The 27,182-nt window shown below is 36.7% G+C and overlaps 1 protein-coding gene across 1 annotated transcript; it reads right to left on the bottom strand.

Moving 5' to 3' along the window:
• Nucleotides 1-12,011: 12,011 nt before the first annotated feature.
• On the bottom strand, nt 12,012-23,808 carry LOC122086011 (SNF2 domain-containing protein CLASSY 3-like). Its single transcript, XM_042654675.1, is given in 4 exon segments — nt 12,012-14,167; nt 18,375-18,533; nt 21,813-23,323; nt 23,437-23,808. Coding segments are annotated over 3 exon segments (3,465 nt in total). The 5' UTR covers nt 23,298-23,323; nt 23,437-23,808; the 3' UTR covers nt 12,012-12,346.
• Nucleotides 23,809-27,182: the final 3,374 nt, after the last annotated feature.

Raw genomic sequence — 27,182 nt, forward strand, 5'->3', positions numbered from 1 at the left:
GCTTCTATACCCCAAAACATGTTCTCCGATCTATAGGCTCGCACACGGAGGCTACAACTAACAACTAGATAACAAGCACCATTTGATCTTTACCAAAAAAATAAATGAGGAAAGCACCATCTGCAAGTTTGGGGCCAAGTTTGATACAAGTCTCGGTTCTCTAGGGATTGATACAGCATTTGCTTTTCCTTCCTTGCCATGAAAGAGATGGACAATTAATCATCGGCGCTTAAGTGAACTGATCTTTGAAGTTGGTTACCAAGTTCTTATTTTGTTCTGAGTCGAGTTGATTCCATAGTAATTACTACAATGTTTCCCAAGCGGTGATCTTGATCTCAAAAATTACAAAATCATAAAAAATCAATTCCACCTAGAATCAACGAATTGAGAACATAATTGTTATCAATTAGGCCCAAAAGGAACATTAAAATTTTGTTGCATTCAAATGGGATATCAACAGATATTTTTATTTTTATTTTTTTGTTGGGGGGGGTGTGGAAGAAAGAACCTACTAGTTTGGTGTTGCCTATGCCGGTACATGAGGACAATGGGAGGACATGTGAGAGCATCTTTAGCACATAGTAGGGGACATTCTGGTCTTTTCCTACCCACAGTAATCTGGGCATAGGCAACACCAAACTAGCAAGTTCTTCCCCCCCCCCTTTTTTTGGGAGGATGGGTTGGGAAAGAAAAATATTGATTATTGTTAATAGTGTTAGTGATTAATTCAGTTCGAGTCTAATGTATTAGGACATCCCAATGACTTCTCTTCACCATCTCAGAAGTTATAGAAAGACTAGAAAAGTTACTTAGGTTGCGTTTGGTAGTCATTCAAAAAAATGTTTCTGACGTTTTTCCATTCTATGGGAACAAAAAAATGGAATAAAGTGTTTGGTGTCAACTTGGTGTTTTTCGATTTTTTTGGAACGAAAAGGGAAAAAAACCTTAGAAACAGAAAATGATGGAACGACAAAACCTTGTTCTGTCATTTCGGTTTCGTTACAAGTACAAAAAAAAGGACAACTAGGTTGTGTTTGGTGCATCTAGAAAAACGTTTCTAATGTTTTTTCGCTCTATGGGAGCAAAAAAACAGAATAAAGCTTTTAGTGTCAACTTGGTGTTTTTCCATTTTTTTTTGGAATGAAAAAGGGAAAAAAACACTAGAAATGCAAAATGATGGAATGACAAAACCTTGTTCCGTAATTCTGGTTTCGATCCAAATACAAAAAAAGTGAACAACTAATTAATCGTTCCTGAAACAGGTTCACCAAACACTATTTTTTTTTGTTTTAAAACGACATTTTGACACAGAAACTGAAAATTCTGTTTTTAACACGAAACATTGTTTCTGGAGCTAAATGACTACCAAACGCAGCCCTAGGGTAATCATTCCTGAAACAGGTTCACCAAACATCATTATTTTGTTTTAAAACGGGATTTTGACACAGAAATCAAAAATTCTATTTTTGACATAATATGTCGTTTCTGGAACTGAATGACTACCAAACGCAGCCTTAGATTAAAAAAAAAACTGAATAAACCAAAAGGCCAACTCCCTTGATCGTGCTACATCAATTCCCAATATCTTCACAGTCCATCCAGACTATGACGGGAACACTTCATAACTACTTTGCATATTGCACTTCTTCAAGAACTCCTATAATTTCAGACTCTTGTGCACTCCCTACATAACCAAAGTTTAAGGTAGCACACAAACATGATACATCTAAGAAAATTACCAAGACCCAACCAACATAACAAGTAGAACGATCAAAGCTTCCAGCAATGGTAATAATGCATGATGTGTTTGGAATTAATTCTTGGTATTCATTCCATGGAATGGGTAGTTCAAGTGTTTTTTGGAGTTGGGATGAAAGTCAAATCCTATGAGGAAAAGAGATTTAGATCAATGATCCATTTATTAATATTATTGATGACGTGAATGGGGTTGGGAACTTTCCCATTTTGGACACACATTTGTTTCGAGCAATCCTTACAACATGTTATAGAAAAAAAGGGAAGAAAATGATAGAGGCTTGGCTTGGAAAACTAAGCTTGTGCGAACAAACTTTCTTACATATTGACATGATAGAATTTCCTATAAGAAGCTTTGTTCACAATCCCAAGTAGCTTTCTGCTCAAATTCTCTTAGAGAAATAGCATGGCAAAAAGATGTCAATCTCTCTCTTTTGGAAGAGAAAAAAAGGATAAAGATCATCCACCTTGAAAAAATGTGATAGATTGGTTCTAGTTAGAAGGTATTGCTTAAGTAACTTCCAATAGAAGATCTTGAATTTGGGATGAAGTGGGGATTTCTAAAGGTTTTTCCATCAAGGATGTTGTGAAGTCATGAAAGATGAGGAGGCTTGAGATGTTAGAAGGTTGGCAACAATTCTTGCAGTTGGCACTTCTTTCCTAGAATAATGGCACATTAGAAAATCATTGTGCCTATCAAGGCCTATTGGAAAAGAGAATTTTTTAGACTACAAGTTTTTTGAAATAGATAGTTGAACAAGGGAGCATTCCATTATAGATAAGAGGGTTAATATGGGATCCTGTAGAATCAATGTTGATTTGTGGTCAGTTGGGGAGCTAAGGATCTCTCCAAATATTAATAGATTCCCCATAGTCTATCTTCTGACAAACTAGTTTCTTGAGAGTTTGGGGGACATAGGCAATACTATTCCAAATCCAAGAGACATGTCGATCTTAGGGAGAAATTCCATTAAGGATATTATTGTGAGGAAAATAAAAAGTTTTTAAGATATATTCCCATAGGGAAGAGGGGTTAGAGATAAGTATCCATGCCAGGTTAAGGAAGAGGTCTTGATTGTGAATATGGATGAGTCTAAATTGAACCCTTCCCCAAGCTTTAGGCTTATATATCTCTTCCCAAGAAATGATAGATAGTTTCTTGATTCCTTAGAATCTCCTCTCCGAAAAGAGGGATTTAATTTGTCAAGCTTGGTATATAGACTCTTAGAGAATAAAAAACACGACATTAGCTAAGTCAAAGGAGAACTAAGCACAAACTTGATTAAGATGGATCGACCTACTAAAGAGAGGAGGGGGACTTTCCAAGCTGCTAATTTACCATTACCATGGTCGGACACCTTCAAGACACCTATTTTTAGAACCTTGACCAAACAAAGGGGCACCCAAATAGTAGGAACTAAGAGACATTTCTTTAATTTTCGTATGATTGCAGATGATCCCTCTTGGAACTATTTCGGTGTGTTTACTAGAGAAAATCTCACTTTTTTTCAAAATTATTTTTTTTATCCTGCTAGACTTGGGAAAATGTCAATGATGGCTTGATTAGTAAGGATATTATCCATAATGGCTCGACAGAAGAGAAATGTGTCATCAACAAAGAGAAGATGAGTTAAATTAGAGGCATTGCTAGAGACTTTGATTCCTTTAGAAACAATTCAAATCTTTAAAGACCCTTAGAAAACAAGAGAGGCCTTCCATAGCAAGAAGGAATAGATAAGGACTTAACGAACACACTTGCTACCCCTAGATGCTTCGAAGTAATTAAAGCTAGATCTTTTTAATTTTATAGAGTAAGACACTAAGGATTAAGGATGTTGATCAGATCACACTATTGCTTTAAGAATCCTAGAAATTGAACAATGCTCTAATATAGCATCATTCCACCCTGTCAAAAGCCTTAGACATGTCGAATTTTAAAGCCACTCATTCCCTATAGCTCTTATTGTGCTTGGTAGTGAATGATTTCTTGTGCAGTGACAATATAATCTGGAATTTGACGACCCTTAAAGAAGGCAGCTTGGAAGGGAGAAATGAATCAATGGAGGATAGACCTCAAACAGTGAGCAAGCAATTTGGAAATAATTTTGTTTGCCACCGTATAAAAGCTAATAAGTCTAAACTCCTCAAGTTTGGTGGCCTTGTCCTTCTTTGGAATTAAATCCAAAAGGGTGTGATTAACTCAAAGGGTAGAAACCCATGGAGGTGAAGAATTTATTAGCAAAATCAGTAACATCAAATTGGAGAAAGTCCTAGCACTTATGATAAAAAATCATTAGTATCCCATCATATACTGGGGATTTGAAAGAGCAGATGCTAAGCATAGAGTCCTTAATCTCTTCAATGGAGGGGACAACACTGATCATCTCATTTTCCTAGCAGAGATAGAGTTAGGGAAAAGGGGTATAGAATGAAGGCTCTCCAAGTTTGGAAGTAGTAACACCAGAGGAGAAAAATAAACTATGCCACATGTATCTTAGGCTTTAAAAGCCATCTTCACCAATAAGGAAGTTGATAGATCGAGGCTTTTTATTGTTAATTAAAGAAACAATATGGTCAAACTTTGTATTCCTCTTGCTCTTTGACACATACATGTATCAAGATTTTTTAAACCAAAAGATTTCTTTAGCTATAAGCATCCGACTAGAACACAATCTTTAGTACCACTAGAACACATTCAAACAAAATAATTTAAAATAAGATTTATGAATTAAAGACATCAAATTATAAACCATTAAATAAATTAGGCATTATAAATGTTTTTTTTTTTTTTGGGTAAACATCAATGGTTCACAAAAAAAAAAAAAAACATAACATGGTTGAATCACATATATTAGAATAAATAATAGTACAATACAATTAGATGATTCACCTTATGCCCATCCTAGAGTCATAGACTCCTAGTATAACGAGTGTTGGGCCGGATCATAACCACTATGTTGTTGCTAATGGCGAATCAAGTTTTCCTTTGATTGAATCACAAAAGGTGAATAAGATTTTGTTGTTCTTGATCAACAATCCTCTTGTTCTAAGCTTTTTTAGGTAAAATTTGACTAAGAAGGCAGCAAATAGAAGATAGAGCGGTTTTTTTTTCTCCACAAATAGGAGAAATTAGTCAAAGTAACTAAGACTAGGTCAAAACTAGTCGAGATGACCAAGATTTCACGGAGATACTAAAATCTCGGTCGAGATATTATATTATTTGCATATCCTATATCGTTTTGTCTCAAGATCTCTCAAACCCACGAAAATACTGAGATCATGTCAAGATCTTGTATTATGTCTTTAATGGATGAATTAAATAACTGCTTATAAAATAAAATTCTGATACACTCAGGAAAACATGAGTAGATGAGTGCAAAGTAATATGACAAATATCATGGCAAAACACATACTGAAAGCATCTCCATGTTGTGATTCCCTTCCAATGTAGAGTACACGACAACAATCTTTTTTGTTATAAGATACATACATCAACAAACTTGTTATTGAACCAATTACATGGAGGAAATATTGAAAACATAATAACATTGAGTCAATTGTTTCATTCTTGTAGGTCTAGAAATCGGGCCGTTTGCATTCTCATATTTCCTAGCAAAAGATTAAGCTATAAACAAAATTATTATTTTTTTTCATGTTCCCTCTAAGGCTACCTATATTAAATTGTTAAAATGATAAACATGTTACAAAATATAACATGAAGGTATTAAATTTTCAATTACATTATAATGTCTCCAAGACAAACCATAAGACAAAAAGTGAAAAAAAGGAAGGGGGAGGAGGAATAAACAATAGAGGGGCAAGGGAGTCAAAATTTGGAAACAAGGGATTCAAAAAAAAAAAGACTAGAATCATATTTCGTATCACTATATCTAACAAAACAACTCATCTTTGCCACGCCATCATATATCCTTCTCCATAAACCTTGAAATATGTCTAGTTTTACAAAATGGATTAAACAGAGAAATTTTCCTCCAAAAACATTCCTTGTGCTTTAAACCCTGTCTACATCTAAGGGATTTTCAATATTCTAAACATATTTTGATCCTTAGCAAATTTATATCAAATAGCTCCAGCATAAAACAAGAAACCATGCTTTAATTATTGCAGACATAATTAGATTACACACATGAAATTTCAATATGCTTGTCAGATGCCTCTGACGCATTATTGTAGCCCATGCATCAAAACAATAATTGAAGGTAGATAGTGACTAATTGAAATTGTTAAATGGAGTAAAATAGAAGATTGTAACTCCACTTGACAAAAGCCTAAGTTTTGGTATTTATGTTAATGAAAAAGCAACACTTCATTCCTCAAGGCGTGGAATGAGGAGAACATATTTGATAAGAACCAAACGGCTTGGTATCTTTGGGTTGCCTTAGTCCACCATTAAGGTATTGGAGTCCCTTATGTCCACTTTCCCCCAGAAAGGAACTGATACTTCTAAGTTTCTTCACCCCATTAGTTAGGTTGTTGTTTCCTTGGCCAACAATTAGGGAGGTCTGGGTCTCAAACGTATCAAAAATTCAACTGCACTACAATCATCAAGTTGATTTGGAAGGTTGTGACAAAGAAGAAAAATGTTTGGTTTGATTTGGATCTATTCAGGGCTCCTCCGCTCTGACTCTATGTAGACAACTCCTATTTTGCCTAATCCTATTTGGGTTTAGTGTAAGATTCTATCGCTTAGACCTCTTACTATCGGGACTATTCGCTCTCAATTTGACAATGGTGCCTCCACCTTCCTTTGGCGTGATCATTTGCACCTTATGGATGTTCTCCTTTACTCGGTTCCAACTAGAGTTATCTATAGCTCAGGCCTCTCTAAGCACTTTATAGTCAATGCCATCATTAGCCTTGGTTCTTGGGATCCTCCGGCCTCAACTTCTCTTGTGGTTGCTAGTGTGTGGAATGTTTTGCCTTCTATTACCAAAAACCTTCATGGTAGGGGAGATTCTATTGTTTGGGCTCTGGTTTCTTCAAGTGCTTTCATCTCCAAAGCAGGTTGGGATCGGACCACTCTCGTTCTTGGCACAAAATTGTGTATTTCAAATTCCACATCCCTCGTCATAATTTCACAGCCTGAAAGGTCTTATCTAATTACCTCCCAACACAATCCTTTCTCATCCATTGCTAGATTTCAGTTTTGGCTTTGTGTTGCCTTTGCTGGAATGTTATGGAAGACATTAATCATCTTTTCTTTATCTGCCCCTTCTGCTTTCCTATTTGGAAGGGGGTTCTTGTAAAATGTTGGCCAAGAAGTGGGAGAATTCTCCCTTTCCAAAGGGAATAGCTTTAGATGGACATGATTCCATGGGTAAGTTTCCCTTCAACCAAATCTAGATTGAGTGGAACCTCAGGAAATGAACCTCCGACTCTCAACCTCTTAGGAAGATTTGGGACTCCATTTATTTTGACATTAAAATTAGGCTCTCCTATGTTTCCTCATCTTGTATTGATTCCCCAAGGAAAATGCATATTACTGTTTTGTAGGGCTTTCATGTCTCCTTTCGTCAGGCTTTCTTCTCTTCTCCTTGAAGGTTTGGCATTTGTAATTTTTGTCGATCTTTCCCCTCTTTGGGACTGCTGTAATTTTTTATTCTCCTTTTGATAATGATTATTTTATTCACCAAAAAAAAAAAAATATTCATTACAAAGACATATTTCGCATTTGCATGAGATCCTGGAACTTCTAAAGAATCACCAGTCCATGATTAAAAAGTTGATGAACCTAGAAGTATCTGCATAATGAATAAGTAAAACATAAAAAATCTATTTTAGTAAACAAAAATTCCCTTGGTTAAAAAACTTTAACAGAACAGTGGACAATTCAATTAAAGTGTAAGTGAAAAGGGAAAGGTTTCACTCATCTTCCCAAAATTAGGAAAAGATTAATTCCCATTTATGTAGGCAACAAAATTAGCTAAATCAAATCAAGCAATTACATATGAATGAAGACAAAAAAAAAAAAAAAAGTATCAACCTTGTAGTGGTAGTATCAGTTTTAAATGAATCAATTTGAAAAATATAGGCATTCAAAACAAACTCCTTTTTCCTTATGAATATAAAGACCACCAAAGAGTCATAGGTTTTGAGTAGAGTGGACTCTTGAACTGGACCAAAAAAAAAAAACTAAATTTTATCTAGGTGACTCCATTATTGATCCAAAATGACTAATCGACTATGCATTCATTATATAAGCACTGTCCAATCTCTCACCAAACAATCCTAAGCAACCACAGTAAGTATTTCACAGGGTAGTCTATGACTGCTGCTCAACTACATAAGATAAATTTACCAACAAGATAGTCAAAATTCTTAGATCAATGCTACTACCAGGTTATTGAATGGTGTTCAACAGATTGAAATTTTTTTTTGAAAAATTAGCTTACCAATCGACATGAAATGGAGCAACATTTGAAACTCTTTGGCATTCTCCCACCCTACACTTCCTCCTCAAACTGAATATCTCTATTTGGTCATGGACACCATGATTGGCAAAGTGGCAGTTCTTTGACCATAAAAAAAAAAGAAAAAATCCTTCTCTTGATTGTTAGTTTCTCATTTTTTGCATCACATACAAAAAAGGGGAATTGCCTAGATCCACAAGATAAGAAAAGTAGTTACAAGACAAGTAGGTTTAAATTTTGTTTTATATCAATTAGTTTCGTTTTTTAAAATATTTTTTACTTAATCCCCAAAGTTACTTATTGTTCATTTGGCCCAAGAAGAAAACAAAATTGAACTTTCTCAAATGTACCAATGTCATCAACAAGAAAGCTATTGTGGATGATGATGGGCTACTTTATGATTTATGAATGAGTAGATGAATTGTTGTTCTTCATGGTTCACAATATCACTAAGCCTCTGAACTTTGAAGGATGAGAAGTAATTAGATTTGGGACCAACAACCAACTTAAGTAGGAATAATTTCCACTTATAATGGTTGTAGTAGAAACAACACTACAATGATCCAGACATAAAGAAGTCGACTAAAACTATTAAGCTTGCAAATCAGATTTAAATTGGAGGAATTATCCCATTTAGAGGAGCAGAAAGAACTAAAGTTCAGGTCAAAAGACCATGAATCTTGGAAATGGAATAATTTTTTAAACAAGGTTGTAGAACCAAATATATTAAGCACAAGGGGGTTATGGTCCAAATTAACCAGTGGAGGGAAAAGAGAAGACCAGGACGGATTAGAAAAACATCTATCCAGGACCTCTTTAACCAGTTTAGGAGGTTTTTGTCTATTAGAACAAGAGAACTGTGATCCTCGAGGTCTAATTTCACCAAGGTCAAACAAGGAGATAAGAAGCGATGGGAGGATGGAACATGGTACCTCCAAAATTGTCATCAGGCGAGAGAATATCATTGAAATCACCAATAATAACAAAAGGGTAATATAACGATGAGATAAATTGGTTCAAATTTTTCCAGCAGGTAATATGAGGTTTCGCATGAGGTGATGCATAAAGGCAAATTAGGCACCAACAACCCCAATTACTATCTAAAATATAGGCCGGAATAAAATTGGGAAATAGATCAACATTAGAGATTACCTTATTTCTTGGAAAAGGATCGGTTCCCCTATCACCATGGGTAGTTTAGATTTGAGAGATACCATCACTCATGATAAAGCTCTTTTGAAATTAGGTTGGTGTTTGCTCCATGAACAGGATTCCCTTTGGGCTCAATCCATTAAAGCTAAATATTTACCAAGAACTTCCATTTTTTACCAGGTTACTTGAAGAAGAAGGGATCCTAGATTTGGAATAGTATTGCGTTGATTCTCCCAATTTTACAATGTATGGTTCATGCTAACCTTGGATCTAGCCATTCAATTTTTTTTTTTTTTTTGAATGATCCTTGGATTCCTCCCAAATTTTTGTATTCCTATAATGTCACCCCCTATCCTGTCCGAATTTTACTATTGAATCTGTGCTGAGTGGAAATGTTTGGAATGAGCAGTCGTTAACCTTGTTTCTACAAATATCATTAATGAAATTACCAAGATCCATATTTCAAACTACCCTGATTCTGGAGATCTATAATCTCAAATGATGGATGTTTCTCTACCCAATGTGCAGTCAAATATCTTTCAGCTAATCTGAATCCTCAGGAGGTAGGGGGACTATTACCTACCTCTCCATCACTCCCCACTAGTTGGTGGACTTTTCTCTAGAAGTTGGGTATTCCGTCGAAATCTAAAATGTTTTTTTGGCGCATGTTGCTTAATGGTATTCCAGTTAGAAAAATTATGGGTAAATGGTTAAGCATTGATGATTGTTATGTGTTTTGTGGCTAGGAAACGGAATCCATTTCTCACGTTTTTGTATTTTGTGATTTTACAGACAGGATTTGGGCTGCTGGCCCACTTGGTCTAAGACCCAATTATCTTCATTGGCCTCATTTAATGATCTAGTTAAGTATTTAAATCTCCATGCTAAATTGTAAAAATATGATAGAGCTTGGTGTTTTAGCATCTTCGCTATAACAATTTTCTTTCTATGGTGGCATCGGAACAACATTATAGCAAATAAAATTAATCTCAACCCTATGGCTATCTTTAATAATATTAATAAATGGACTTTTGATTTGAAACTGCTTCAAACTTCTAATTCTTCTAATGCTGTTTTCTTTAATATAGATGATTTAGAAAGACATCTTAGGAAGATACTTATCTCTTCCTCTTTTTTTCCATATCACGTCATAGTATGCATTGGTATTACTAACTTTTTAAGAGTATGTTGGGTGTTTGGTATTCTGTTCCAGGATAAATTCACATTAGGAGTCACATCAACTACATCTCTTGTGGAAAATAAAGCTTTTGGCGTTCTGCAAGGTCTAAAGCATGATGAACAGTTTATCTGTTTTAGCTGGTTGGTCTACTTACTGGTTAAACAAAGAGACAGCAAAGCATCTTGGATTCGTATGTAGAATCCAAAAAACCTTCCTCAGCACTAGAGACAGAAATTAGAAGACTTAAAGAGAGCTGCAACCAAACTTATGGGAGATCGGCACCAATGGGGAACAATCATATCAAGATTGTTTAGAGGCAGTTAGGTTGATTAACTATGATTCTTTTGACAACTGGGCTCTGGCCTGGTGGTCTCTCTCTTTAATTAACTTGCTTTACGAAATTAGGAACGAATTAAAACAAACTACATGGATGACTATAAACTTTATCATATGCACAGACAACTATGACAAGTTAGCTAGAATTTCAGCTAAAGGGGGTAGATCTGGAGTTTCTACTCTGTTGAAGTCATGTTGAGATAAACTCATAAAAGTGAACTTTTGTTGACAGAGAAGAAGATGATGATGATGTTGAAATGAATCTACTTAAATGTATAAGATAAAATTGAACTTTTGCTGACTGATATTGAATTTTTTTTTACATTTAAATAAATTAGTTACCTGGAATTGATTTTTTTTTTATTAAGATGAAACTTTAGTAGCATATCATTGAATTTTTATTTTACTTCTTCTCTCTATTCTCTTAGTGTTATATTATTTTAAGAACTAAGCTGACAGTGCTTATTAATTTCAGTTATAGGAATGCTTGATGGAACAGACTCTTGAGATATCATTCTATCAAGACAGATATTATTTATGACACTAGTTTATGCTTGTGCTATTTTACAAAATCAGGGGAGGAATAGAATCAAGGAGCATCCTTCTGTCATACATTTAATCTCATTTACAATGGAGATACATTAGAAACAGGAATGTTAACCATTCAAACTTCTAGGTACTAGAGTTTCCTTATTTCTCCCAAATCAGCTTAATAGGTGCACCCAACCTTGTTAAGTGCCCCCCTAAACATAATGTCTTCAACCCAGAATTTTTTCTTAATGGTACTGAAAATTGCAAGAACAGCTTAGGTGAAAGCTCCACTGCCACCTTTAACATTAGTTACTGCACAAATTTTACTATATTAAATATGTAGTTGGTTAGTTGGTTAACCCTTTGTTAAGATAATATGAGCTTTCAACTACTATGATTCATTTCTATTTCGTAAGTGCTGAACTTGATAATTGATAACAAAACATGCCTTCATATTTACACTATCATGAAAGACAATGAAAGAAAGCTTTATTTTCTTTATTTATTTCTTGGTAGCAAGGAGTAGATTCCCCTAGAGGCATACAATTTTTAGTTGGAAGATCTCTCTTGTTTCAGTGATCTTATAGGGATTAGTTTGGTGGTTCAAACTTCAAACCACCCATCCATCCATCAATAAGGTATTTTTGTATTAATCGAATCACATCTCTACAAGATTACAAATCAAGTTGCAAGGAAAATCCTCTATTGGATAATTGTCATTCATTAAGTATAAGATCTTTCAACTTAGGAGAGAGATACCCAAAAGTAAGGCTTTCTTTTGCTACAATTTTGCTGAGTTACTTATAAATAAAGTATAATGTCGCCAAACATATGAAACCATTTTTTAAGACTCAAACAGAAAGCCTGATCTAAAATTCAGAATTGACCTACTCGATCAACATGATCAAGGTAAAAAATCAGAGGGTCAAATGGTTTTTTTTTTCAAATAAAATAGTTACTATCACTGGCAAACCATTTTGAATATATCTTTCAGCTTGCTGTTTTGAACCATTTCTCCTAAGATATCATCGTCGGGGACTCTTGACAAAGCATTCATCCTCTCATCATTCGCATTCCTTGAAGAAAAAACCAACTTTGATATCTCCTCCTTCTCAGCCTGTTTTTTGTACTTCTCCTCCTCCATTGTCCCAGATGTAATGAGAAGATAGGTGTATACAAACCTTTTCTGCCCAAGTCTATATGCTCGGCTTATGGCCTGCCTGTAAACAGATGGATTCCAAACAATATCAAGTAGGACAACCCTTGAAGCTCCAATCAACTGTATACCTTCTGAACAAGCCCTTATTGATGCGAGAAAAATCCTTGCGTCGCTTGCTGGGTCATTGAAGAGATTTATTGAGGACTGCCTCTGCTTTGACTCAATATTTCCTTGCATCTGCATTACCTCCTTCCCTTCAGTCCAATTAAAATGTTCATGAAGTTGTTCTTTTATGATCTTCAATGGTTCAATGTATTGACTGAAAACCAAAACCCTCTCCTTTGTTGGCTTAATAAGTCGGACGAGTTCCATGAGGAACCTTGTTTTCACTCCTCCATTTGGGTTGAGTCTCGTACTGTCTAAATATTTTTCAGAAATGGAATCTGCTTTTCCAAATAAAGGATCCTTGATGTTCATCAATAAAGAAAGATGGACTGAAACTAAGGCCACCTGATGTTCTAGCTCAAAGTTATTCGATACTCCTTTAACACTATCTAGGAGTTCCTTTTGCAAAGAGGTTGGACGTAAATAAATATCCCAGTTCCTCATTCCAGGAAGATTATGTTTAAGTATGCCACCTCTATGCACATGCACAGAAGGATCAAGCATAACTCTAAGTTCCTCTAGCCCATCAGCAGAGGATTTTCCAATAGAACTGGTCAAAGATGCCCATTTCCCTTTTGACTGGATCACATCTGCAAATTTTGGCCTCACCAAGCACAAGATATTGTACAACTCTTGAAAATTATTCTGAAAGGGAGTTCCCGAAAGGATGATTCGTCTCTCCGTTTCAATTTTTGTCAGAGCCTTCCAAATGCCACTACAAGTGTTACGAGGCGTATGCCCTTCATCAAGGATTAAAAGTCCAGGTTTCTCAAGAAGGATCTTCCTTATCTCCTTAGTTAGATTGTCACATGGAATCTTTTGTCTTTTGTCACCTTTGGCAAATCTTTCTCCAGCAAGTTTCTCAAAGAGACTATAACTAATCGCTAGGATGCTTGTCTGTGCTGACCAGGAATACAACTTCAACATACGTCTCTGTTTCTTAGTTCGGTACCTCTTAGCCAAGCCACAGACAATTGAAATTTCTTTCTCAAGGATCTCGGGGTCATTCAGATTATGGAACGGAATGCCAATGTTCCACTTTCTGAACTCTTCTTCCCAAGTGAGGAGAATGCTGAGTGGATCAATAATTACTGGTCAGCAGTCTGGGTACATTTTCATGTACGTCTTGAGAAAGACTATAGTCAAGAGGGTCTTCCCTGTTCCTGGGGCATGTGAAATCACACACCCACCCAAACCATCAGAACTTGTGGACTTCTTCAACATCTCAAGTTCAATGCCTCCTGCTAAGTTTTTCCACATAAACTCAAAACCTTCACACTGGTGTTGATACATTCTCTTTCTGAGGTCAGGAATGAAGTCCCACATGGTGCCTTCAGCAAAAGTATGTGAATAATGGGAATCAGCTCCATCATCTTGGAAATCAAACTCATTCAACATATTGGCATCCCCATCACTAGAAAATATTTGCTGGCTGGGTCTCTTCAAAGGCTGTTTAGCCTGTAACATTCAAAACACAACACACACAGAATAAGAGATCAAGGTTTGCATAACACATGGAAAAGTACATAAAGAGTCATGTGTAACTAACCAGTCCAAAATTTTTCCCAAACAGGAGGGAAATGTGTAGGAGGTGAAAGTCTGAAGATTTACAATATGGGGGAATATAGACTTACAACTATTTGTTAAGTAATGAAAGAATTACAAGGACTCAATTCTTTAAAAAGATGATAGTTCCCTGGATGGTTTTCCTAGGAATGCTTACTGTACAGCCCTAATATCAGCCTCATAAATTTGGATGAAGGCCAAACTACGCCAATAGGTAGGGCCTAGGGTCCCATATTACATGTCAATTTTCAGCTCAAATAGAGTTGCCTACATGGAAAAATAAAAGTTTAAAAGACCCTGATGCAGATTAATTACCAAAATAGGCTTGTTTTATTAGGAATAAGCTTAGGGTTGGGTTCCATACATGTTGGGCCTTTGATCCCATGTGTTTTTAGTGTAATAGACCACTTTTATGGGTCTAAAAGGGGGGGTCTAAGATTGCATACGGGATTCAGTGATTTGTTTCCTTTTTATTTAGTTTCCTTTTTAGATGGGGTTATTTAGTTTCTAATTTCAGTCCCTAAATTAGTTTCTAATTTCAAGTCATTGTTAGTTTCTAATTTCTGTCTAGACTAGTTTCTATTTTCATTAGATTCTAATTTCCAGTTTTTAGTAACTTCTTGTAATCAATTTTTAGTAACTCAGATTTAGTAACTCTGAGTTACTATTACTTGTAAACCCTCCCCATCATTATTATAAATAAATGAGAGCTCTCATCATAGAGAGACGATTTTTACAATTAAAAAAAAAGAGAAGCTTCATGCTGCTGCTGTTGGGTTTACTCCATGGCTATACCTTTGTGTCTGATCAAGGGTTAGGGATTGGTGTGTGATCCAATCAACACTCTGCGGCGAGAAGTCCGGGTGGGTCTTTTCTTATCTAGTTTTCTTATTGGATTCTCTTCTCTAGCAGTTCAGGTAAGTGATCAAACTTCTCTGCAGATTTCTGGGTTGGTTTCTCTGTTTTCCTTCCTATCGGCCTAGCTGTTTTTGGAGAACCAGCCATCCGATGGCCTCCATATTCTGACCGAAGGATAATCCTATCCAGAGGGAGGATTGGTCCAATTTTGGGGTCAATCAGACCACTGGATCTGCTGAAGTGAACTGTCAGGCAACTCTGGCCGATTGTCAAACCTGCACAGATTTATATTCTGTTTTCTATTCTGTGTTACTGTGACATTCTGGACTATTAGCATCTGTGATCTGAACCTATCGGAGGTGTTATATTTTTATTAAAATTTCTGGTTTAATCCTAAGACTGCTGTTTATTTATTTCGCTTCTGGTTACTGTTCATTGAGATCGTTTATCAATTCTGGTTTGTGGCCGAAGTCTGATTTTCTGCTATAAGTTTGCTATTGGTTTTGGTTGTTCTTAGTTTAAAAGTTCCTGCAGTTTGGGGCTGGTTTGGTTGTCAAATCCTAGTCCTACATTAAGTGGTATCAGAGCATGGCTGAGAACAACACCCCCACCCTAGCTTCTATTATGGAGTTTCTACAAAAATGGAAAACTGAATTGGATGCCAGGTTGTTGAATGAAGAGACCCCACCACAACCGCCTACTGGCGATTCATGTACAACACCCGAAGTAGAAACCCCATTGAATGTAGTTGTTCAGTTGACTAACAGGAGAGCAAACCCTAATCTGAGAGCACCACAAAGGGTTCCGGTAGCACAACCTACTTTTGAAGAGCATGTAAGAGGATATTTTGAGACTGAGTGTCCCGTGCAACAGAGGTATTCTGGAGATTCACAGAAGGTCAAGCTCGATCTGAAGGAGTTTGATGGGAGGTATGACCCCCAATTGTTCTATGATTGGGTAGTCGCACTAGACGACTATTTTGACTATTATGAGTTACCTGAGGAACGAAAGATGAAACTAGCTCGTGCCAAGCTAGTTGAGGCTGCCCGTGATTGGTGGAGAACCTATAAGTATGAACTGGAGGACCGTGGTAGAAAACCTACTACATGGGAAGAGATGAAGCAAGAACTATCTGATAAGTACTTGCCACGTAATTTCAGAGCTTGTATACAAGACCAGATGAACTCTCTTCGTCAGGAAAATATGACTGTGGTGGAGTATATGAATAAGTTTGATGCACTTTATTCTTGCACAGGCATTAGGAAGAATGAGAGGCAATTACTTTTTCAGTTTCGACTGGGATTACGAGCTGAAATTAATAGGGAAATTGGTGTTCTTAATGTAGGACTAGGATTTGACAACCAAACCAGCCCCAAACTGCAGGAACTTTTAAACTAAGAACAACCAAAACCAATAGCAAACTTATAGCAGAAAATCAGACTTCGGCCACAAACCAGAATTGATAAATGATCTCAATGAACAGTAACCAGAAGCGAAATAAATCAACAACAGTCTTAGGATTAAACCAGAAATTTTAATAAAAATATAACACCTCCAATAGGTTCAGATCACAGATGCTAATAGTCCAGAATGTCACAGTAACACAGAACAGAAAACAAAATCTAAATATGTGCAGGTTTGACAATCGGCCAGAATTGCCTGACAGTTCACTTCAGCAAATCCAGTGGTCTGATTGACCCCAAAATTGGATCGATCTTCCCTCTGGATAGGATTATCTTCGGTCAAAATATGGAGGCCATCGGATGGCTGGTTCTCCAAAAACAGCTAGGCCGATAGGAAGGAAAACAGAGAAAACCAACCCAGAAATCTGCAGAGAAGTTTGATCACTTACCTGAACTGCTGGAGAGAGAATCCAATAAGAAAACCAGATAAGAAAAGACCCACCCGGACTTCTCGCCGCAGAGTGTCGATCGGATCACACACCAATCCCTAACCCTTCATCAGACACAAAGGTATAGCCATGGAGTAAACCCAGCGGCAGCAGCATAAAGCTTCTCTTTTTTTTTAATTGTAAAAATCGTCTCTCTATGATGAGAGCTCTCCTTTATTTATAATAATGATGGGGAGAGTTTACAAGTAATAGTAACTCAGAGTTACTAAATCTAAGTTACTAAAAATTGATTACAAGAAGTTACTAAAAACTAGAAATTAGAATCTAATGAAAATAGAAACTAGTCTAGACAGAAATTAGAAACTAACAATGACTTGAAATTAGAAACTAATTTAGGTACTGAAATTAGAAACTAAATAACCCCATCTAAAAAAGAAACTAAAAAAAAAGGAAACAAATCACTGAATCCCGTATGCAATCTTAGACCCCCCCTTTTAGACCCATAAAAGTGGTCTATTACACTCAAAACACATGGGATCAAAGGCCCAACATGTATGGAACCCAACCCTAAGCTTATTCCTAATAAAACAAGCCTATTTTGGTAATTAATCTGCATCAGACCCACTAAGAAAATGGCCTTTTGGGAAAAAGTTGAAAAAAAATTACCATTGAAAATACAAGGGAAAATGCTAATACATGGGGTTGGATGGCCTACTTTGGAAAATCTGATTGAATTTGCCCCGAGATATTTCACACACGGCCAATCCAGACCATGCCCTGTATATATCCAATAGTCAAAATAGCCTCATCACCATTCCATGTGGCACAATTAATTGGACCACACATGAAGGCCTTCTCATGTGGGTGATCGAAAGAAGCTTTGGATCCAAAATTGGCATTATATATCCTAGTTGTTCCTATCATCCATTGATTTGTACATTGCTCATTCCAAGTCCTCAATTTCCCCAGAATTAGAGATTGAAATGCCACTAGAGAGAAAATATTATAGAGTTCTTAACACCTAGATAGCTTAGGCTATGTTTTCAAATTCCACATAATTAAAGGCTGATATATATGTATGTATGTGTGTATATATATATATATACATGCATGTAGAGAGAGAGAGAGAGAGAGAGAGAGCTACAAAAGCATATGCATGTTTGTCCACTAATTTGGCTATCTCACAGCAATATTTCTGATGAGTGACCTGGTTAAAGTAGTCTTTCAACTTCAATTCATAATCAGTCCTTAATACCTCAATGCGACTTTCAAACACTTAATTTAAACTAGAAAAACATCATTGCACATTGAAAAAGACAAAGTAACCTGACATTTCATACAGTTACAGGCTGAAACGGGCCAGTTTGAAAATAAACTGTCATAACTTACCCATGATGGTAATAAATATTTAATCTCCATCTTCACAAAAGAGCAAAACCTACATCGGATTCCAATAGTCTCATCAAGGATGACCTGATGCTTCCCTTGACAACAAAGAACACATGGATCTAGTTCAGAGTCAGGTACATTGGTGTCTTTAGCATCAACCTGCAAACACCAATACACTATTACATTTGAGTAGCTAAACATCAATTCATTATATGGCCAGCAAGAATCAAATTTAGAACTCAAAACAAAGTTGGACATCAAGAATATGTACCAAATATGGAGAATAAATAATTTAAACATAAAAAAGAACACATTGGCCAGTTAGATATTTGACAAAGAGATCTCTCTAGTTCAGTGTAGATCTTCAATGAACCATATCCAGTTTAGTACACCAATGCTTAATCCAATAGAATTCTTAAGGAAGGTTCTATTAGAAAAACAATAGCATCATGCTTAATGTAAATACTGATACTTTCAAATCGACCCCAGAACACCCTGCAAAATGTCATCAAATTCCTAAAAAAGGTGGTTCAGCCCTTTTACCCAAGAACACTATAAACACATTGGCTAGCAAATATTTCATTCACCCTAGCTGATCAAAAGTTGAAACAAGGAGTTTAAGCCAAGACCAAGATGACTGAAGCAACAGCCATATGTTTCCCAGATTCCATCCACATGTTTAAGGTTGCATGTGATGGCTTGTAAATTCACATTGGATGAGTACCCAGTCAAGAAAGACAACTGGTTGCCTTCATTACAAAGAAGTCATGAAAGCAAAGGTATCCCACTCAGACCACGAAGTACAACTCGGACCTAGATGATCTACTCATTTCTCAATTGCTCCAGCTATCTCAACCTTACTCAACTAAGCCTTATCCCAACTAAATGGGGTGGGCTACATGGATAGTGTCTCGCAATTCAACTTTATTCACAGCCATACTTGTTGTAAACACTCATCCTTGCATGTCTTGATATAGATCAAGTCCTCATTAGGGGCTTCAAAGGGTTCTATCGAGCAGCATATTCCAGGGTTCTTTTTCAGCTTGCATCGGATCTTTTTCCTTGGGAATTAAGGCTACTGAGTGGGATTTATTTCCATTAATTCTGCCTTGGCCAGCAAGGCGGTCAGCCAGGAAGAGCTGCCATCGATTGGGTATTCTCTTAGCCTTGGGCAGCAAGCTGATATGTTGACAAAAAGGATCGATTGGTAGTCTATAAGTTGATTTTGTTTCTTTTCTTGTTAACAGAGTTTGGAAGTCTTTGTTTCCTATTTACTTTATTTCCTTTGAGTTTTAATCTTCTTGTACAAGGAAGAAGTCTTCTAGAGGCTTTCTTTCTTATTAGCTTCCTTTTCTGTTTGTTTCCATTTCTGTTCTTTCTTGTGAGGCAAACATTAAGCCTATATAATTTAATGATCCTTGAAACATCACACACAATTTGAAGTAATGAAGAATGTTTGTATACAAACTGATTGGCTGTGAGATACAGTTGGGGTGAGAGGCCTTCGAGTGCATGAGATGCCAAGGGGAGTGTGAGAGACTCGACCCAATAATCCCTTTCCTCTTCCTCCAATCTTTCCCTCCATCGATTTTCCTTTTCTCCTTTCTTTTATTTACATCAGTTCCTGAGTGTTATCAGCTTTGTTAGAGGCCTGATCATCAGTCTTTGAAGACCAACGTCAAGCCCCATTTGCTGTTACTTCTGGGATTTCCAGACCAAGTCCAAGACCTGCGGTTCAGGGTTTTGTCCAGAAACTGAGGCAACTTCAAGTGAGCAGATCTCAGCCCTTGACCATCAGTTTAAGTTGCATTTTAGAGGAGTTGTTCAGGCCACTAGAAGCTGTCTTCGACCAGGATTGGAGTCCCGTATCGAGCTTCCACCTCAAGTTCTTGAAGGTTTCCTATTTCATGACCTTAATCAAGAACCTGCATATCTCAACGCTAAACCATCCAGTCAGGCCTTAATTTTGAGATAATCATACTCCACTATTGATCACAGTTTCAGACCCTCCTGGGCAGTACTCTGGTAGTTCTTGAATTTCTCATGTTTGACTTAATTTTTCCAGATCTAAGGTTATCAATATTCTATTTATACTGTCAATCTGTTATTGAGGCTTGATCTCAGATTATCAGAGCTTATTCTGAGTATTATTTTAGTCTCATTTATTTAACAGGATAGAGGTGATTTGTTTGCTGGACTTTTATAACAATTCAACCCTAGCCGAGAGGCTTATTGTGTGGGGTTCAGTCACAGGTTTGGGTATTATTGTTGCACAGTTATCAGACTTAACAGTAAAGTGATGGAGTTGTTTTATTTGGGTTGGGTGTCATATTCAACCTTATATTATGTCTTTTCTCATCACTTCTACCAAGATCTTTTTTTTTTTTTTTTTTCTGGTCATCACTTATTCCAAAGTGATTTTAGGCCTGCTGCTTGCTCTTTTAGATCATCCAATCTATTCTCATGAAATCCCCTGTCATTATTCATAATCTCAAATGACAAAATTTTCATATGTAGATATTTTGCTCTTTCAGTTCTGGTTATCATAATATTCATTAATTCCATAATTTTTTTAAATCCTAATTTACAATTATTTAATATTTCCAAAACCTAAACGCAATTTGAGCCCCAAAATACTAATCCATAGCCAGAAGCCAATCCCTTTAGATTCAAACTAGTTGATCTAGTACTTTGATATTTTCGGGATTCAACCACTTAACTGAATCTGAAGCCCTGTTACACCCCTCCTAAACACATTCCATTAATTTTAGATACAAATTTGCATTCTAATACCAATTCAATTCTGCACTACCCTGGCCTATTCCTTTAAACCTGATTTCTCTAGTCCTTTCAGACTTTCTCTGATAACCCAGTAGTTGTTTGAAGAATTTAAAGAACCAGGACATATGTAGTTTTTATTAGTTTTGCGAACCTGTCTTACCTCAAATGCATTAATAGATAACATGCTGACTCCAAGGGCTATTAAAAATGAAGACCAACAATCAGATATATGTCAAGACTTTTTATTTGCTAACAAGTATTGAATTTATAGAAGCCAAGCCTGCACAGTAGCAATAAGTAGATTGAACAAAAAAAAAACTTCGTAAAAATATCACACATCGAACCTCCCTCTCAATGTAAATTGGCACTCATGCACATATATTGAGTCCTGGAATTAGGAATGGCTCCCAACTAGAAAATCTTGTAGGAAAAAAACCTAAAATTGTTTAGAAACAAGTCATTATTGATATCTTGTCTTCTGATATGATAAGAATTATCTCACCATATACATTCTTGTAGCAGGAATATTTTCATCCATGACCGTACACTAGACACACGTTGATATAGAAATGACAAAAGATGACTTCCTCAATTGAATAAATCAAGGCAGAAATATAACTTCTGTTTTTGCTAGGTTTCTGCTTATGTTAAACTTACCGGAGAAGAACCAAAGGAGCCAATCTCACTGGAATTGAGAGCAAAATCGAACTCTCCCCACAAATGATCCAGTTCTTTCTCAGATTCTGACTTCTCCACTATTATAGGCTTCTTAATTCCAAAAGAGAACTTCAATGGAAACTTCACCTCAACCACAGGTGGATATATTTCTTCTTTGTGAGCATCATGTTTAGAACTTGAATTCTCCAAAACCACCTTCGCTTCCCCCTTCTCCCAAATGGAATTAATCAGAGCCATGAAAACCTGATCAACATCTTTTGGTGCATGGACACACTTTCTCTTCGTGGACTTTCCAACTTCCTCTTCCTTTCTCCCCCTATATTCATTTTGAACACCATTGCCACCAGTGCCATTATGTGCAAACACTTCATCAATGCTTTCATCACTGCCACTGATTCCATCCTCATCATCATTGTCACCCTCATCATTCTCAGTCAAGGAATCATCAACTTCCTTATCCAAACAAATTGGCCGACCGAAAGTTTCAAGCTTCTTTTTCTGTTTTTTTTCAGATCTTGAAACGGTATGGGATTTAGTTTGTTCTGCTACACAATTTTCCGAACAAACAGGACGGGAAGTGCTCCTATTAATGTCTTTCTTGACAAAATTCTCATCGCTGGAATCATCTAAGTAACCACTTCCATCACTAGAGAATTGCAGAAAATTCTCATCACTAGTATCAATGGGAACAGTGTCAATATTAGGGTCATTTTGACTCCCAGACTTTGTCATTCGAGACCCTACAAATCTCTCTTTCCTTTCCCCAACAACATTTTTTTTCCATACATTATGGCAATCAGCGGCATTTTCCGCATCTTCGTCTCCACTAGAAGAACTTGATGGCTCACTATGGGATTTATCCATCACAAAATCCTCATCTTCAGAATCATCATTTTTGTCACTGAAATCAGTAGATGATTCCCAAGAATCATCATTCTTGCCACGTGCAGTCTTCGCATCAGTTTCATTTTTCTCTTCGTCTCCATTTGAAGAACTTGACAGCTCTCTGTGGGACTCGTCCATTCCCAAATCCTCATCGTCAGAATCATCAAAAGTAGGCTCTCCACCTCTATATTCTTCTTCATCATCCTCACTGTCAAGAACAACAACTTCCACATCGTCATTGTCACTATGACCTCTTTTGCGATGCTTTAATTCTTGAGAAGCCCAATCCTTATGTCCATCACCTGTAGGCTTCTTTCTCTTGCTGTTGCCGCATCCCTCCAATGGCATACCACGGTCTTCCCTCGTATTCTTTTCAATGGACAAAGTTCCATTAATAACTGCAGCACGAGACCTAGTTCTCTTTGCAATATAATTGCAGGAATCAGCCACCGGTCTACTGCTGCATAGTCCAGACCCCTTAGTCTGATCTTTTTTGCACTTTCCTCTACTAGACACACTTGATTTGCTAAATGCACCTCGAGACTTAGTTCTCTTTGCTATATAGTAGAAAGGATCCATCACGAGCAAGAAAATATCCTTTTTCTCTGAGCAGATTAAGCAAAACATGTAGCATATTCGAAACAAACTCATGATCAAGAGAAAAAGCAGAGTAACAATAACTCAGATATAGAGAGATAATAAAGAAACAAGTAGATACCTTAACCGACCAGCTGCAACCGATTCAGGCTTTGCTTCTCTTCTGATTTCTCTTCTTCAATCAATCCATCTCTCTGTGTTCGTCCAATCTACAAATCCAAAACTTCTCCTTCTTCTCTTCAAAATCTCTCAATAGCGTCTTCTGTATCTTAAAAGAATAAAAGCTGCAAATTTCTTTTCTTCCTCTCTTTTTTTTTCTTCTTTTTTTGTAGCAAAGCTTCGTATTCATGGTCTTGTACCTTCCTCTATGATGCATATTTGATTTTGCAGGTCTCTTCCTTTTGCTGCTGCATCCATTCATTTGGAAGAAAATTCTACAATAAGTGAGGACAGGAAGGGGGCTGAACGCCTGCAAGTCTACTAATAGACGATGCTCCACAGTCCACATTCAATGAAATTTAATTCCTGTGTTTGGTTGGGAAGAAAACAAAAGACTGATAAATTCAGAAAACAAAGATGCCTGACCATGAGTATGCTATTCTGATGCTGTGGATTGGAATCAAATTGAAATACTGTGTGGAAGGACTACATGTTATTCTAATCATACGGTTGGAAGATGAACTCACATAAAGACAAACTACTTGATTCGACAGTTTTGGAAGATGATCTTAATTTCTATATTTGGCATAGTGGAAAGAGCAAGTCAGATGGGGTAGCATTAAACGGAGTAAGAGTTTTGTGATAATGGCCTACCTTGCTGCCCAAGCAAAGTTCAAACAAAAGGCATAGTACTACTTGATATGGTGTCAGTCTATTTGATCAGGTGTAAAAGGAGTACTAGAACAAAAGAAGCAATGGTCTCCTCCTCCATGGTACAAGTAAATATTTTAATTTATGACCGTTTGGAATTTAATGGGAAAATATGATGTGTGGGTTAGGTAGTGTTTTGTATTTTGGGCCAATCAAATTTGTTTTATGATGGTCCGGGATGAAAATTTTTTCCTTTCAAAAAAAGAGTTTTTGGAAGACATTATTTGTAGGGAGGGCCACTATGCGCACTTTAGAAAAACTAAAGGTCCTAGGCTGTTGGGCAGTCAAAAAACTGTTTTAACACAAACAAAAAAAATGTATTGTTTGGTAAACCTGTTTCAAAAACGGTTTCAAAACAATAAAACGATAATTGAGGCGTTTGGTTAAACTTGTTTTGAAACAATTTTTGTGTAGATTGATATTGATCCATATCGGCTCATATATGTTTGGATCGGTCAGTTTTACCTTTACTTCTCATTTAAAAAAAAGGTTTTGATACGATTTTACTTTGATCCAATTTGGTCCAATCTAATATGGATACTTAGAATCCTATTAGGGGTTGAGATTAAATTTTGAAATAAATGGAGTATTTATGATGGAAATTCAGCTCATTGAAATTTGACGTGATCTGGCCTTCAGCTCTTTCGCAATGCCTCTCCCTCCCTGGGTTTATCTCTCTCCTCCCATAATAGGAGCATATATGTCATTTCATAAGAGGGAGAGAGAGACACACATGGAGGCTCTAGCATAGGGGTGTCAACGGTCCGGGTCGGTGCGGTTTCGGTCCGGTTCCACCGGTTTTGGTGTGAGTTTGGAAGTGACCGAAACCGACCCAATAAGGATTTATCGGTTTCGGTCCGGTGTCGGTTTCGGTGCGGTTTGGGTTCGGGTTGGTACCGGTTTGGATTTATTAGGTTCATTTCGGTTTGGATCGGTTTTTTAAACCGGTATGGAGCCATTAGGAAACAACCAAATGATGAATTGTTGAACTTCGATTTCTTAAATCGATTTGTAACCGGGTTGGTTTTGATTTTTGGTCTAGTTTGAATTCGATTTTCCATACAAACGTATACAAAACTATTCAAATTTTAATTTTTTTAATGAATTTTGGAGTGTTTCGGTTTCTTACCGGTTTGGTTTCGGTTTCGGTCCGGGTTTTGAGCCGGTTTCGGTTTGGTTTCGGGTTCATCCGGTTTTCGGTGCGGTTCGGTTTGGTTTTGGGGTTACAATACTTGAAACCGAACCGAACCAATAAGGCTTCGGTTCGGTTCGGTCCGGGTTGTTATCGGTTCGGTCCGGCCGGTTTTACCGGTTCGGTTTAGGAATTGACACCCCTACTCTAGCATAACATACACATCTTGGACTCGGTTGGGTTCTGGGTTTTAATCGGGCCTTAAATGGGTTAATACACCAATAAAGTCTTAAACAGTCTTTAATTGTCTTAGATTTAAGAAACTTTAATATATTTTATTAAATCATCAACAATTTAAAAAAGAGTTTACACTTAATTACATTCAATAATTGATAAAAATATCAATAAATACCTTTAAAAAACAAAAAACAAAAAACAAAAAACAAAATATAAATATAAAACGGTTGGGCTAAACTTGTCAAACTAACTCGGGCTTGCACACTAGGCCAGGCCGGTCGGGTACCTGCCTGGCTTACCCCTTGCACCGAGTACTACCCATTTATAAACAAGTCAAGCTCAAGCTCGACATGCTTAATAATCGGTGCAGGTCAAGCTAGTCTATTCTATTGTTCAAGCTTGGGATTGAAACCCCTACACATGATGATTGATGGTGTCGCAGGAATCCTCTTCCTTACTTTTAAACAACTATTTTAGTTTCATGAGTATGTATACATTGGTGGTGTGTCCAACTACAACCCTCTTACACTCTCTCCTCTTGACAAGTGGGCCTCATTTGTACAAAATGTGGGGAATCTCAGCCCATGCTCTCATTGGGCTCAATGTGTAGATGGCATTACATATCGGAACTTGGTAACATTCTCCCACGAGGATTTTTATTACCCTATGCCAATATGCTTGCTATGTGTAATGGAGTGATATTGTGATGAGAGTAGATATGTGTCCAATGATGATTGCAAAATAACAATTATTTTTAATTTATAGAAAAACGGGCAACATAAGGTTGAATAGGGCTATATCACATGTAAATTTGGACAACGTAATAACTATATGGAGCTATATAATACATGCAATAATAGAAAATAATCCCAAAATGACATATGTCATGATAGTTATATTTATATCCTCCCCACTTGCAATAATAACAACAAACCCTAATATGTCACGTACAATAATAATAATAATAAAATCTATGCCCCCCCCCCCCACACGCAATAACAAGAATTAACTCTAATTTACCTGCATGGTGGAAATCACATTTAAACCCCTCACATACAATAACAGAGATCATTCTTAATGTTATGAAACTTTAGGTAGTATAACGGCAAGAAAATGATATTTTACGTGTTAATGCGGACAGTGTAACAGTTGTACAAGGCTAATTTCAACACTAAACATTCCTCTTGAAACAATGACTAAATGCAAGGTAAGAATGAAATATTACCTACACTTGTAGTACAAGTGTGATCGGAGATTCCTTTGACTCAGATGCGAAGGCGTCACTTTCTTATCGTACTTCTAGAGAAAACGGGCTCCCAACAAAGATTCGACAACCTTATAGAGTTTACCACCACTATTCTAGGCTTTCTAAGGTTCCTAGGATTTGGGGGGGGGGGAAATCATGGTTTCAGCAGTATTTTAGTAGAATTTGCTGGTTTCCACTGAATCCTAGGGACTTGGGCAGAACTTTGAGGCATTTTGGAAATTTCTAAGGAAAGGGGAATTTTTAGGGATTTTCTCTTATTTTTCTCCATCTTTTTCCTCTCCAAATGGTCCCTTTTTATATAAATCCTAAGGTGAGTGGCCAACTTGTAAATAAGTGGGGTTTCCTCCCACTTGGGCGGATC

Source organism: Macadamia integrifolia, chromosome 8, assembly GCF_013358625.1.
Source record: "Macadamia integrifolia cultivar HAES 741 chromosome 8, SCU_Mint_v3, whole genome shotgun sequence".
Classification (NCBI taxonomy): domain Eukaryota; kingdom Viridiplantae; phylum Streptophyta; class Magnoliopsida; order Proteales; family Proteaceae; genus Macadamia; species Macadamia integrifolia.